The sequence below is a fragment of the Tenrec ecaudatus genome, chromosome 9 (genome assembly GCF_050624435.1).
Source record: "Tenrec ecaudatus isolate mTenEca1 chromosome 9, mTenEca1.hap1, whole genome shotgun sequence".
Taxonomy (NCBI): Eukaryota; Metazoa; Chordata; class Mammalia; order Afrosoricida; family Tenrecidae; genus Tenrec; species Tenrec ecaudatus.
This window is the reverse complement of record NC_134538.1, coordinates 72,035,476-72,049,079: the sequence shown is the minus strand read 5'-3', so window position 1 is coordinate 72,049,079 and position 13,604 is coordinate 72,035,476. Positions and strand designations below refer to the sequence as shown.

Below are 13,604 nucleotides of genomic sequence, written 5' to 3'. Positions count from 1 at the left end.
AGATATGACAAAATAATAATTTATAAATTATCAAGGGTTCATGAGGGAGAGGGGAGCGGGGAGGAGGGTAAAAAATGAGGACCTGATGCCAGGAGCTTAAGTGGAGAGCAAATGTTTTGAGAATGATGAGGGCAATGAATGTACAAATGTGCTTCACACAATTGATGTATGTATGGATTGTGATAAGAGTTGTATGAGCCCCTAATAAAACGATTAAAAAAATACGTGGACCAATAAGCAATATAATAAGAAATTGAGAATATGTTGGGATTGTCAATAATTTCATTTGGCTTGCATGCACAATGAGTGCTCATGGGAGGGAGACAGACTAGCATTAGCCACTCATACGCCATCTTGTTGACTGCTGATTGACCTGCCTCCTTCCCCCTCTGTGTTGGACAGGGTTCTCTAGAGCCCATTCTTGTATTGTGCCAGGCTGGCACAATAAACTATCGCACCCTCTCATCTCGTAAAGTCCCACTAGAGATTAATTTCAGAATATATTCATGTTCTCGAGATCAGAACATTGTAATAATATTGTTCCTTTTGATGTAACCAGTATATTACTATTTTTATGTTATTAACCAGGATGTTATAATCAATGCTGTTTTGTGTAATGTTCACTAACATTAAAGAATAACAACATTAATTTTGCTTTCTGCTTCTGTCCACGCTTGCTTAAGTCCTAGTCAAATGATAAGTGAGCTTTTGCCTTTAAAGATGGACTAACATGTCCACTCAGGACTGCAATCAAAGAATCACTTTTAGATTCTAGCAGTCTAGTTATAACTGAATAAAGACTCTTCTAAATTATTCAAAACAAAACAATTGAATTGTGTTGGAGAAGAATATTGAAAGTACCATGAACTTCCAGAAATACAAACCGATTTGTCTTGGAAAATGTACTGCCAGAGTGCTCCTTAAAGGCAAGGATGTTGAGACGTCCTCTTCCATAGTTTGGACATGTTGTCAAGAGAGGCCCATCCCTGAAGGACACCGGCTTTGGCAGAGGCAGCAAAGGAAAGGAAGGCTCTCAAGGAGACGGACTGACCGTGGCTGCCACCACGGGCTCATGCATCGGAACAACTGTGAGCCTGTGCGGGACTGGGCAGTGGTTCATTCTCCTGTGCAGATGACTAGATGGCACCTAACAGAACAGTCACCTATGTCTAAACGTAGTCTCCACCTACATGGTCTATTAGTACTTCTATGCTTTTGTTGTTCACGTTTAAATGGGATGTCATGTGGAATCAATTTTGATATTAACAGAAACCAAGTTTTACTTTTCAAGAGGGGTAAGCAGCTATCCCTTGAAATGTTACCTTTGTCATTATATGTATGCATTTTAGAGAAAAATTCATGGAGAGGTTTTCTCAATCTTCTGTTCTATCTAATCAATTCCTATGCCAATAGCACATTCCTAACTTTATGATACATTTTCAAGTGAGATACAAAATAAGTTCTCATCCACACCTATTAGCTATGTACCCTGTAAGAAATTTAATCCTTTCCTGTAAAGTATTAAATTTGGATGTTTAAATATGCTTACCAAGGTTTCAGAATATCAAAGACCCAGAAGGTAACTCTCTGAGCAAGGAAAGAGTTCTAAAAATACCGTGAAGACTTAAACCATCCTTCCACACATAGTTTGCGCATGTGATGGATGTGCACTATGGAAAGGATGAACAAATAGCTCCTAAGACAGTTTACCATAATTGTTCTGTTTATTTAAAAAATTACAGGAAGTGATTTCCAGCATATCTCATTTTAAAAAAGTACTGCCTGTATCAAACATATCACTGTTAATTCCACAGGAGAGCTGCCTTTTTTTTTTTTTTTAGTGGTACTAATTCCAATTATGTGATACATGCCCTTAAAATAGAAAGATTCCATTAATTTATTCAAATTTCAAAATTAAGATTATTGAGTTTATTGCTTTATGGCTGGGCAGGATGCTACTAGCACATTTTAGGTAAATAATATTCCTTGTTAAAAACTATGAGGTCATTCTGTTTAAAATTTTACAATAATTCACAGAAAATAGATCTAATCAAATTACATTGAAGGGCCTAGCCTACTAACTATAGACATTCATATGTGAAGCAGCTCTTTAAAGAAATAAGACACACAAATAGGTCTGTCTTGGCATAATGTACATAATTAAAACAAGTAAAACCTGGAAAACCAGGATTGTTATACTATCTTGTTAGAATCTTGAAAATAATAATAATAATCATCACACATTTAGTAGTCCATTTGTGCTTAAAATATTCATATGCATGAGAAGCTTAAAGAAAAACACTTCTGTACATGATCAAAAGAAAGTTATAAATTTTTTTGAAATTGCACTGTTATTTAAAACACTTTCCTAAAGTCAAACCCTCCTTTGCAGCTGGCACCGTTTTTTCAGGGCTAATTGGCAACTTGGGGAGGCCCTTCTGGTATCAGTGAAGTAAAGAAGGTGGTGATGAACGACCAAGCAGAAGCCATCAGCCCAGGCCTTTGCTGTGCACTGCCGTCTTCACCAGCATCCTCCCCACTCTCGGCTTCCAGTCCGTCATCCATGAGACGCTCCTTTCAAACGAAACAAGAAACATGCTCCTACTGAGTAGTCACTCATGATACAAAGGAGAATTCAGTTCTTCTTCAGTTGAAAAGAGACAAGTGCCAGTCTAATACATACATCTCAACATGTGCATAATTTTTTTCAAAAGTTATTTTTAGGGAGGATAATGTCAATCTTTCCTATTGAATTCTAATATATGACTAATGCACAATTAAACTCTAAGTTCTCTGGGCTAAAACCATGTCACAACTTATAACTTATTTTTTTCTTCATGTGCCACTCCACAAGTGGAACATGTGGGAGACCCATGACATTATTATTACTATATTTTCAGTCTCATATAGTCCTGAGGAAACATCCATGTTTAAAATATACAAAAACCTCATGAACATACCATTTCTTCTAGCTCTAGGTTATTTGCATTTTGCCCATCATTGTGACCATCAGCGTGATTGTTGGCAGCTTGGTGCTGACCTCCTTCTTGCCTAAAAGGAAACCATCCGGCTTGATGTCTATTAAAAAAAAAATAAAGAAAAAACTGACAATTGTTTTTATTGGAAACATTCTGAAGCATGAGTATCCTAGAAGAGAAAAAGTGATTATAATAAAATATTAGAAAAAATTATTATAAATCCAAAAACTACAATCTCTTATTTCAGGTCAAAAAGCTCTCTCTCTCTCTCTCTCTCTCTCTCAAAACAATGACAGCAAAACAGAAACTAATTCAAGCCATACAAACTGCAATGAGAAGTCATAAAAATTATTTTCAGATTTTTCAAAATTCAAATATTTCTTTGCCATTTACTTTCATAAAAATATCTGACCCACCCCCATATGACTTACTGTTGGTAACTACTATTGAAAAAATGGGCCTTCTTTTATGGGTGTGCATCATATACCTTCTCATGGTATATGCAACTAACAGAGCACCACCAACAAAATCAACCTCTATCAAAGATAGTAAGGGGGGAAAAAAAATCTCTACTCCATAACTGATGATACATAGCTTGCCTTGCTCTGGGAATGAGAATGTGGAAATATGCCAAAGTATCAGAAGTCCTGCATTCTTAACTCAACATCCACTGACAGACAAGACAGATTACATACTAAGCTGCTTTAGGAGAGCAATTCTTAAAGACCAGCGAAACAAACAATGAACATCACTTACAGATACACCAGTAGCATGGCTCCCATGACCATGATAAACCGGCTGAAAGAGGAATAGAAGTACACAATGCTAAGGAGAATTGCAGCTCGTGAGAACGTATACATCCAGTCTAGCCAGTCTCGATTGAAGTCTTCCTCGTTTATCACTGGACCTCCCTGTGCATTCATTTGAACATTCTCATTCACAGGCCGGTTTTCTTGAGCCACTAGGTTTGGAGCTGGTTGGGGTTCTTCTCCAGGAACGTGTGCCAAATTTAGAGGCTGTGGCGCAGTAGGCTGGGCTGGGTTGGCGTTTGTTGTGGCCTGAGCTGAAACTGCAGCTTGACTGAAATAACCACCAGAATAAATATTAAAAAGGGGGGAAAATAATTTTTCATACTATTTTTAAATTTCCTGAAGAGCTAGATTTATTTCTCATAAACCCAATATGGACTGTCACAACTTCTACCCCACAATTTTTAGATAAGCACCAATTCCACTGGAATGGTGGAGTACTGACAGATAAGGCAGGTGTAGCTCAGGCCTTGCCTAGCCTGGCTATCTGAGATGGTGGGGGACATGGTAGGGGTCAGCTAGCCATGGTGGGGTTTTTTCCCTCTCTCTTTCCCCAAATTACCTTATAAGGTAATGACCATCCAGTCCAAACTGTCACATTTTCAGAGTCTTTTTGTTAGTCCACATGGGAAGATTCTCACACCACCATCACCTCCCTCTCAAACCCGTTTTGAAAGATTTGTCGGAAAATGTTTATTTATTGTCCTGTGTCCATTGCTGTATTCGTAGTTTACAATGTTTTTTGTATTTGTATTCGTAGTTTACAATGTTAAATAGACCTCAGATAAAAATCCCTCAACCTTCATTCTGACCTTTGAGATCTCCAATGGAGGATCACTTATCAAAAGTCCTTCTCAACCTACAAAGGACTATGGTCCTAAGGTTTGCTTGCACCTGCATTGCATGACGAGCTAGAATATCCTTTTCTACAAAAGGTTACCTGCAAAAAGATATTAAGTCTAGCTTTCCGTCGAAAGTATCCAATGAGGAGAGAAAGCTGTAGAGTAAGATTGGCCATAAATCAACAAATGTTGTTCACTTTACTATCCTTTCTACAATTCTATGTCTAACTTACCTATAACAAAAGCTTAATATTCAGAGAGAAAAATCAAAGTTTTCAAGGCTACAAAAGCCTAAACCAGTATACTAATACCTTGTGTTTGGGTAGGGCTTCATAGCCTTTAAAGTATTTCCTGCCTGATAGATATTCTTGTACATGAGACTGAGGAACAAGCGCAATAAACCCTCTTATGCCTCAGGGTTCCCTGAGACTTCCAAATGAGCTAAGGGATGCAAGGTACCTAGAGTCCTGCTGCGCACACCGTAAGTATCGCGCAAAAGACAGCTATCCCAATGGCAATATACCAGGAAGCATCTAAGAGTTTGTGGAAATGGGATTTTAATTCCATTAAAATGTTCTAAGAGCTTTTTAAAGCCCTTTAGCACAAAATAAAAACAGCCTATCTAGAATCAAGGGGCTATAACAGAGGGCATTAGGTTAGTGTTATGGGGCAAAGAGAAAAGATAGGGTTTTAGATTTCAAAATATGGGCAAATGAATCATTGGATATTTTAAAAGATGAAGAATAACCAACTAGCAGATGTAAACAAGATGAAATGTATCAAAGTATTAAAAAAGAGAGACAACCATTGCAGTAAAGCAGGTCTACAAAGGAAAATACATCGGAAGTAGGATACAAAGGAAATGACAGAGCCCAGAGAGAACATTCAAGGGGATGTCAAAAAGTACTGCTACTAGAATTCTACTTCACACATGCATGGGCTCATTACACACAACATGTATTTAAACATATCTCTGGTCAGCGGATGGCTGCAAAAGAGTAATACCCTTGTTTAGTCTCACTAGGATGCCTTCCCAAGAAGGTCCAAGCAAAACAGTGCCTTGCAAGGGGATCTACTGGGCCAGTTAAATTCAATGTAGAGAAGTCAACTCAAAAGTTAGGCTGATTGTTTCAGGAGAATTCCAAAAGGACCATCTTAATAGATTTTCTTAAACGACAATCACAGACTTATTAAGAAAACATTTTAAGAGAGTTGAAAACTGCATTGGTGAGAACGAAGGGTAGGACAATTGTACCACGAACTTTTTTCCATCAGGAGAATGCACTTGCTTATTCTTCAAGGGAAGCTATAGATGTCCTATGAGAATTTCACTGGGAAATGCTACCCTACCTACCCCACAACCCTGATCTTGTCCTGTCAGATTTTCTTTTTGTTCACCAAACTCTAAGAACATTGTTAAGGAACATGGTTTAAATCTTTCAAGTGTGCCAAAACTGTTGTTTTGACATGTTGCAACACAAAAAGCACAGAATTTTTTGGGGGGGGTGGGGGGGTACTTCACATATCATATAATTCAACAGTTCAAGCATATCAAGAAGAATTGTACAATCATTACCACAATCAATTTCAGTATAGTTTCTATCTTGTTTCCCCCCAGGATTCAATCACTTTTAAAATGAGCTGTGGAGTTCTAGGAAAAGCATGGAATTCTTGGGAGGAGAGTCAAAGAGATGGACACACCACCTCACTTAATCTATAGACTCAGACTTATGTACTGAAAAGGAACAGCTTCACACATTTATATTTTGTCTAATAAGTCTCTACCATTCTTTTTTTCAGTTACGCTCATATTAACACCTCTTGGTGCAACAGAAGGTGGAAGGCAAAGCTGACTAAAGCTCAGAGCTTGGATAATGATGATGAAGACACAGGAATCCACCACTGTTGAGTGGACGGTCATTCATCATGAGCCTGTAGGGCAGTAAAAGTGCCACGTAGGTTTCTTTATGGAAGTAGACTGCTGCATCTGCTGGTGCAGAGCATGGTGTGTTTGAGTTGCCAACTATTGGTTAGCAGCTAAGTGCTTAACCACTGGGCACCAGGACTCCTTCAATGAGAGCATCACTTGCAAAGATGCCAGGAAGGAGAGTACACATAAGAGCATACAGAGGCCAAATCTGACATCTTCTAGCAATGACTTAGAGATACACGATGAAGCACAGCAGAGAATGAACCAGGAGTCATCCAGAGAGAACTATCATAGGCTGTGGAACAAAGCAATCCAATGGGCCTGACCATGATTGCATCCTGTTTCCCTACCACACTCTCAACACCATGAGGCACAGGGTAAACACACAGCTCCTTCAGCCTCCTTCCCTCACGATCCCTTGATAATTTTTTAATTATTATTATTGTCATATCTTACACTGTCCAAGAAAATCCTTTTTCATACTAATTTTCAGTAACCAATGAAATACATCCGCAAAATAAATTCCAAGTCAAGTTACTTAGGATAAAAAAGAAAAGACAGATTGAGCAACTCAAAAGGGGATTCAAAGGAACTTACTATTGCATGTAGTACTGATGAGCATACATCTGCTGCCACCACAGCATCTGCAGTGGGCTGAGAGCAGGATACACCGGGATCCCAGCAGCAACTGCTTGCCCAGGAAACTGGTTGTCTACATTTCTACAACAGAGAGAAGGACTTTAATGTTCCGTAAGTTGGAAGCAGGTCCATGCCTACTTACAAGTCATGAATTACAAGATGTATAAAATATTGTTTATGAATTACAAAATATTATAAATGCTTATTTACAACATTCTCCAAATAAGATATCATGACATATAAAATGATCATGAACTCAACTACATGAAAAAACTACTACTTCAGCCCAGTTTTAATAGGAAATACAGCTAAATTGCCTAGAAAAAAGTATGCAAATTAAGTTTTTTGTTATCTTAGCATTTTCAGCGCATTTCAGTTCAATACAGTACATTCTCCTCAAGAACTATTCAACAGAGCCCTAAAATAAACTTCATGACAAAATCTTTTAAGGAATACAAGAACTAGCCAAATGATATTTTGTATTTGTAACACAACACTGTACATTTTTTAAATGATCATTACAAATAACTGTAAGATATTTCTGAAAGAACCACGATTAGCAGCGTGTTTATATTGTGCGGTCTTAAAGTACGTAAAATTACTAGGAAGTCAATAATACATCATTAAGAAAGTGTGTTAGACCAGGGTGACTAGAGAAACAAATCCAGTGACACTCATATATATAATTGGATATTAAGAAAACATGAAGCCCAGTCCAAATCAAATCCCTAAGTATGATACTTGTCCATAAATCCCTCTTCAGATGCACGCAGTTACATGCAAGGATAGAGAATTCAGGAACATGGCGGCCTGTGGGTGCAGTCTTGTGGATTCAATGGCAATGGAAGCATCGCAAGGCTCTGGCAAGTCTCAGGAACGTGGTCCACCAACAGGAAAGTGAAGCACAGAGTGAGGGGGGCAGGTGTCCAGCAAGCCATTTATCTCGTCTCGCCTCCAAATGAGGTCATCAAGCTGTGACCTGATTGAGAACCTAAACTGCACCCCTAACTTTATGTATCACTTTGACACGACGTTGTGTAACTACCACAGAAAGGTAGCAATTAACTACTCTATGGGTCAGTTTTCTCAGCTATTAATTGTTGTAATTGTTAAATGCCGCTATGTTGATTCCGAGTCAGAGTGAAGTTATATACAGCATGATGAAACATTGCAGGATTGTACATTATCCTTATAGTCTCTACTATATTTGGGCCCCTTGTTGAAGGTCCTGTGTCAATCCATCTATTGAAGGGTTTCCTCTTTTTCACTGGCTCTCCTGTTATTCCTGTTATAATTTGCTATGCTCACACTCAAATGCCTTCGCATAGTGAATCAAACACAGGTAAATAGCTTTCTGGTATTAGCCAAAATCCAACTGATGTCAACAATGACTCTTTCCTTGCAGATCCTCTTCTGAATCCAGCTTGAATTTCTGGCAGTTTCCTCTTAATATACAGCTGAGACTATTTTTTAATGACCTTCAGCAAAATTTTACTATCATGCAATATTAAGAAAATGGCTTCATAATTTCTTCCCTCTGTTGGACCGTTTCTCATTCTAATGAGCAATACAAATCTCTTCCACTCAGCTGGCCAGTTAGCTGTCTTCTAAATTTCTTGGAATCCAGTGAGCACTTCCAGAAATTGCATTCATTTGTTTAAATGTCTCAATTGGTATCTCATCAATGCCTGGAGTGGTCTTGTTTTTAACTAGTTGCCTCTGTGCAACTTGCACTTCTTCAATACCACCAATTCTTAGTCATATGCTACGTCCTGAAATGGTTGGATGTTAACCAATTTTGTTTGGTGGACTGACTCTGAGTATTTCTCCTATCTTTTTTTGATGCTTCCTGTATCATTCAATATTTTCTCCATAGAATCCTGAAATACTGCAAATCGAGGATTAATTTTTTTTCTTCAGTTATTTGAGAAGTGCCAAACATGGTTTTACATTGTAGTTTCTAACTCTTTGTACATATTATTATAATTTTTCACTATGCCTCTTGGAGGAGCTGTTTAAATTTTAAATTCTTCCATTCATATTTTTTCTAATTGTTTTTGTTATTCCAACATTCCTATATATCATTAAAAACTGTTTTTAAACATGTACAATATGATTCATATTTTTTAAAATATATTAAAGAGTTAAGCAATCATTATGTGCCACATTGGCAGGAAAAATGATAAGCAGCACATGATAATATTGACAGATATGGAAGAAGCATTCAACAACATCCAACAGGCATTCCTGTTAAAGACACTCAAGAAGATAGGAACAGAAGGAAAATTCCTCAAAATTATACAAGCTATATATGAAAAACCAACAGACAATGTGGTAGTTAATGGGAAAAGATTAAAACAATTCCATAGAAAAAGGGGACCAGACAAGGATGCCCCTTGTCCCCACTCCTATTTAACATTGTACTGGAGGTACTATCTAACAACATAAGACAAAGAAAAGATATGAAAAGTATTCATCTGGGGAAAGCAGTGAAATTATTTTTTGCAGGCGATATGATTCTATACATCGAAGATCCCCTAACCTCCACATGCGGAGTGCTAGAAGCAATAGAGGAATATGGCAGAGTGGCAGAATACAAGATCAACAAACAGAACCATCAGGCTGCTCCACACATCAGACAAGATCACAGAAGAGACTATTAAAAATAGCCAAGCACAAATTGAAATACCTCAGGATATATCTGACTAAAAAAAAGAGGAAGATTTGTATGAGGAAAATTATAAAACACAACTACAAGAAACCAAGAATAACTTCAACAAATGGAAGAATATCCCATGCTCGTGGTTTGGAAGACTCAATATAGTAACGATGTCATTTCTGCCCAAGGCACTATATAAGTTCAATGCTATACAATACAAATACCACCATCCTTGTTCAAAGAATGGGAAAAATTGATTACCAACTTTGTATGGAGGGGGAAGAAGCCCAGAATTAGCAGAGAACTCCTCAAGAAGAAGGACAAAGTGGGAGGGCTTGCTCTACCTGACTTTAGCACATACTATATGGACACAGTAATAAAAACAGTGTGGTACTGGTATAACGACAGATATTCAGACCAATGGGAAAAGAGCTGAAGACCCAGAAATAAAAACATCAACATACAAGTAATTGATTTTTATTACGGGTCCAAAAAATATTAAATGGGAAGCAGATGCCCTCCTTCAATAAATGGTGCTTGAAAAACTGGATAGCTACCTACAGAAAAATGAACCAAGACCCTTACCTCACTCAATGCAAAAGAATAAACTCAAGGTGGGTCACAGACCTTGAGATAAAACCCCAAACAATTAGGGCCATTAATGAATGAACTGGGACAAACCTGAGAACCTTGGCACAGGGAAAACATAGGCTATTGTAAATCAGGGAGAACATAAATACAGAGGAGTCACAAACAGACAAGTGGGATATGCTGATGATAAGACACCTGTGTACATTGAAAGAATTCACCAAGAGAGTAATAAGAGAGCCCACACTGGGAAAACATCTTTAGCAACTGAGTTAGTTTATTGTGTTACCCTGGCCAATAAACACATGTGGGATTAATTGAAGGGCGGAGGGATAAATGGCTTGGTGAGCCTTGCCTTTCTAGTTCTCAGGTCTCTTGCTTTGTGATGGTCGGACCAGGGTGCAGCTGCCTTAGCAGTTCCCAGCTTCAGCTTGCAAGCTGACTCCCTGCAAAACATCCATCCCCAAGGAGAAGCCACATGGACCTACCCCCCACTCCACCTGATGCAGCCCTGGGTGCTGGAGCAGCCTTGTGGAAACCCCTGTCAGCGCTGAGATGCTTACACATTCATTGACTCGGCTTTCCTCCTGCAGTCGGTGTCATTGCGTCTGCTTTGTGAGATGGAGGACTTTGTGAATTGGTGTCTGAAATATGGGTTAATATTGGACTTGTGGGCTTGGGCAGCACTGGGTTGGGATAGTTTCTTGATACGCACTTAACCTTTACATAAAACTCTCTCTTAGACTGAGTTTCGGTGGATTTGTTTCTCTAAAGTACCCAGACTAATACAGCAGTGACACATCAGACAAAGGCCTTATTACTAATATATACAATACTTTTGCAAGTTTACAATAAGAGAAAAACTAACTGCCCACTGAGGAGGTGGGCAAAGGACCTGAACAGAAGTTCAGAGTCTGAAATCCGAATGGCCAATAAACATAAGAGAAAATGTTCCCTATCATTACCCATAAGAGAAATGCAAATCAAACTATGAAATACCACTTAACACTCTCAAAGATAGCCCCAACTCAAAAAATCAGACAGCAACAAGTGTTGGAGGGGCTGTTGTGAGATAGGAACGCTCATCCACTGCTGGTGGCCCTATAGGTATGTACAGTCACTATGGAAATCGATCAGGCGATATCTAGAACAGATGGAAATCGAGTTACCATACGGCCCAGCAATCCCCCTATTTTGGCATATATCCAAAAGAGGCAAGAAACAAACTGGCCAGACATCTGTGCTCCAATGTTCATTACGGCACAGTTCACAATTGTAAAGACTTGGAAACAACCCAAATTTCCATCAAAAGACGAATGAATTAAAAAACTGTGGTACACAGTCTTCCAGGAAGATGGTGACACATACCAGAGGGACACTGCAGAAATGAGCCCAGGAGAGTTACAAAGAGGGAAATTCAACAGTGCTGGATCGCAGGAGGAGCATCATAAAGATAATTAGGCACAGAATCACAGGATGTTAAGGGGCTGGGGGCTCTTGGCTTACCACACTGGAGGCCGGCTAGGGTTTGACCTTAGCCCTGCCACTGTCTTGGCTGGAGAGTGGACCATTTGGAAGGTAGACCACATGCTGGGGCCTAAGGTGAATCTACATAAAGTTAAGCACACTGATATGCAGTACTCTCTCTGACCACTGCGCCATAAGCCTGGAAGTCAACAAAAGGAAGCCAAAGAAAACAAAAGCAAACTATTGGAGGATGAATAACTCTCTACTGCAAAAGGAGTGCGTGCTGGCACAGATCAGAGATGAAATTAGGAAATTTCTAGAAACCAAAGAGAATGGCACACAACGTACCAAAACTTATGGGACACAGCAAAGGCAGTTATCAGAGAAAGGTTCATACAATACATGCACACCTGAGAAAGGATGAGCGACTCGTGATTGATATGCTAGCACAAAATTTACAACAACTAGAGCACAGTCAGCAGGACAACCCTACTAATAGGGAAAGAAAAGAAATTATAAAAATCAGAGCTGATATCCAGGAGAGGGAAAATAAGAAAACTATGGGAATAATTAACACTGCTAGAAGTTGGTTCTGTGAAAGGATAAACAGGATCGACAGACCACTGGCAACCCTAACCAAAGAAAGGAGGGAACAAATCTCAATACCAAGAATAAGGGATGAAAGAGAGGACATTACAACAGAGCCTAATTACACAGTACTATGAAGGATTGTACTCCAATGAATTCAACAATTTGGAAGACATAGACAAATTCTTGGAATAACAATCCCTCCCTAGACTATCAATGGACGTCAAGAAACTCAACAGACCCGTAGTAATAGAAGAAATAGACAAGGTTATCAAGGGATTACCAACAAAAAAATCCCCTGGAACAGATGGCTTGACTGGAAAATTCTACCAAGCATTTAGGGAAGAACTAACCCAAATCCTACACAAACTCTTCAAGAACATAAAAAAAGACAGAAAACTCCCGAACTCCTTCGATGAAGCTAGTATAACTCTGATACCAACACCAGGCAAGGATCCCACAAAAATCGGGAACTACAGACCAATATCCCTAATGAACATTGATGCAAAAATCCTTAACAAAATACTAGCCAAAAGAATGTAAAGTATATAAAACAAATAATTCACCATGACCAAGTGGGATTCATACCAGGGATGCAGTGATGGTTCAATATATGAAAGACCATCAGTATCATTCGCCACGTTGACATGAAAAACTTTAAGAACAACATGATAATATCTATATAGGCAGAAAAAGCATTTAACAACATCCAACACCAATTCCTGTTTAAGACACTTGAGAAGATAGGAATGGATGGAAAATTCCTCAAGACAATACAAGCTATACATGAAAAACCAACAGCCAATGTGGTAGTCAATGGAGAAAACAGTAACACATTCCCACTGAAAAAGGGGACCAGACAAGGATGTCCCTTGTCCCCACTCTTATTTAATATCGTGCTGGGGGTTTTAGCTAACAGCAAAGGCAAAGAAGAGACATCAAAGGTATTCATCTGGGGAAGGAAGAGGTGAAACTATTGTTATTTGCAGGTGATATGATTTTATATGTGGAAAATCCCAAAAGCTCCACAAGGGGAGTCCTGGAAGCAATAAAGGAATTTGGCAGAGTGGCAGGATACAAGATCAACGAACAGAAGTCCATCGG

At 38.8% G+C, this 13,604-nt stretch overlaps 1 protein-coding gene across 2 annotated transcripts in view; it reads right to left on the bottom strand.

Annotated features, from left to right (window-relative positions):
• Positions 1–1,700: 1,700 nt before the first annotated feature.
• The window catches only part of HERPUD2 (HERPUD family member 2), a 61,009-nt gene continuing 49,105 nt past the window's right edge, over positions 1,701–13,604 (bottom strand). Inside the window, exons 3-6 of one of the 2 annotated variants that reach the window (XM_075558197.1) lie at positions 7,157–7,279; positions 3,735–4,058; positions 2,961–3,078; positions 1,701–2,574 (exon numbers count right to left, since the gene is read on the bottom strand). In XM_075558197.1, the coding sequence (XP_075414312.1) occupies positions 2,413–2,574; positions 2,961–3,078; positions 3,735–4,058; positions 7,157–7,279 (727 nt within the window). In that variant the 3' untranslated portion in view covers positions 1,701–2,412. The remainder of the gene's footprint in view (positions 2,575–2,960; positions 3,079–3,734; positions 4,059–7,156; positions 7,280–13,604) is intronic. The other variant, XM_075558196.1, reaches the window with a different exon arrangement.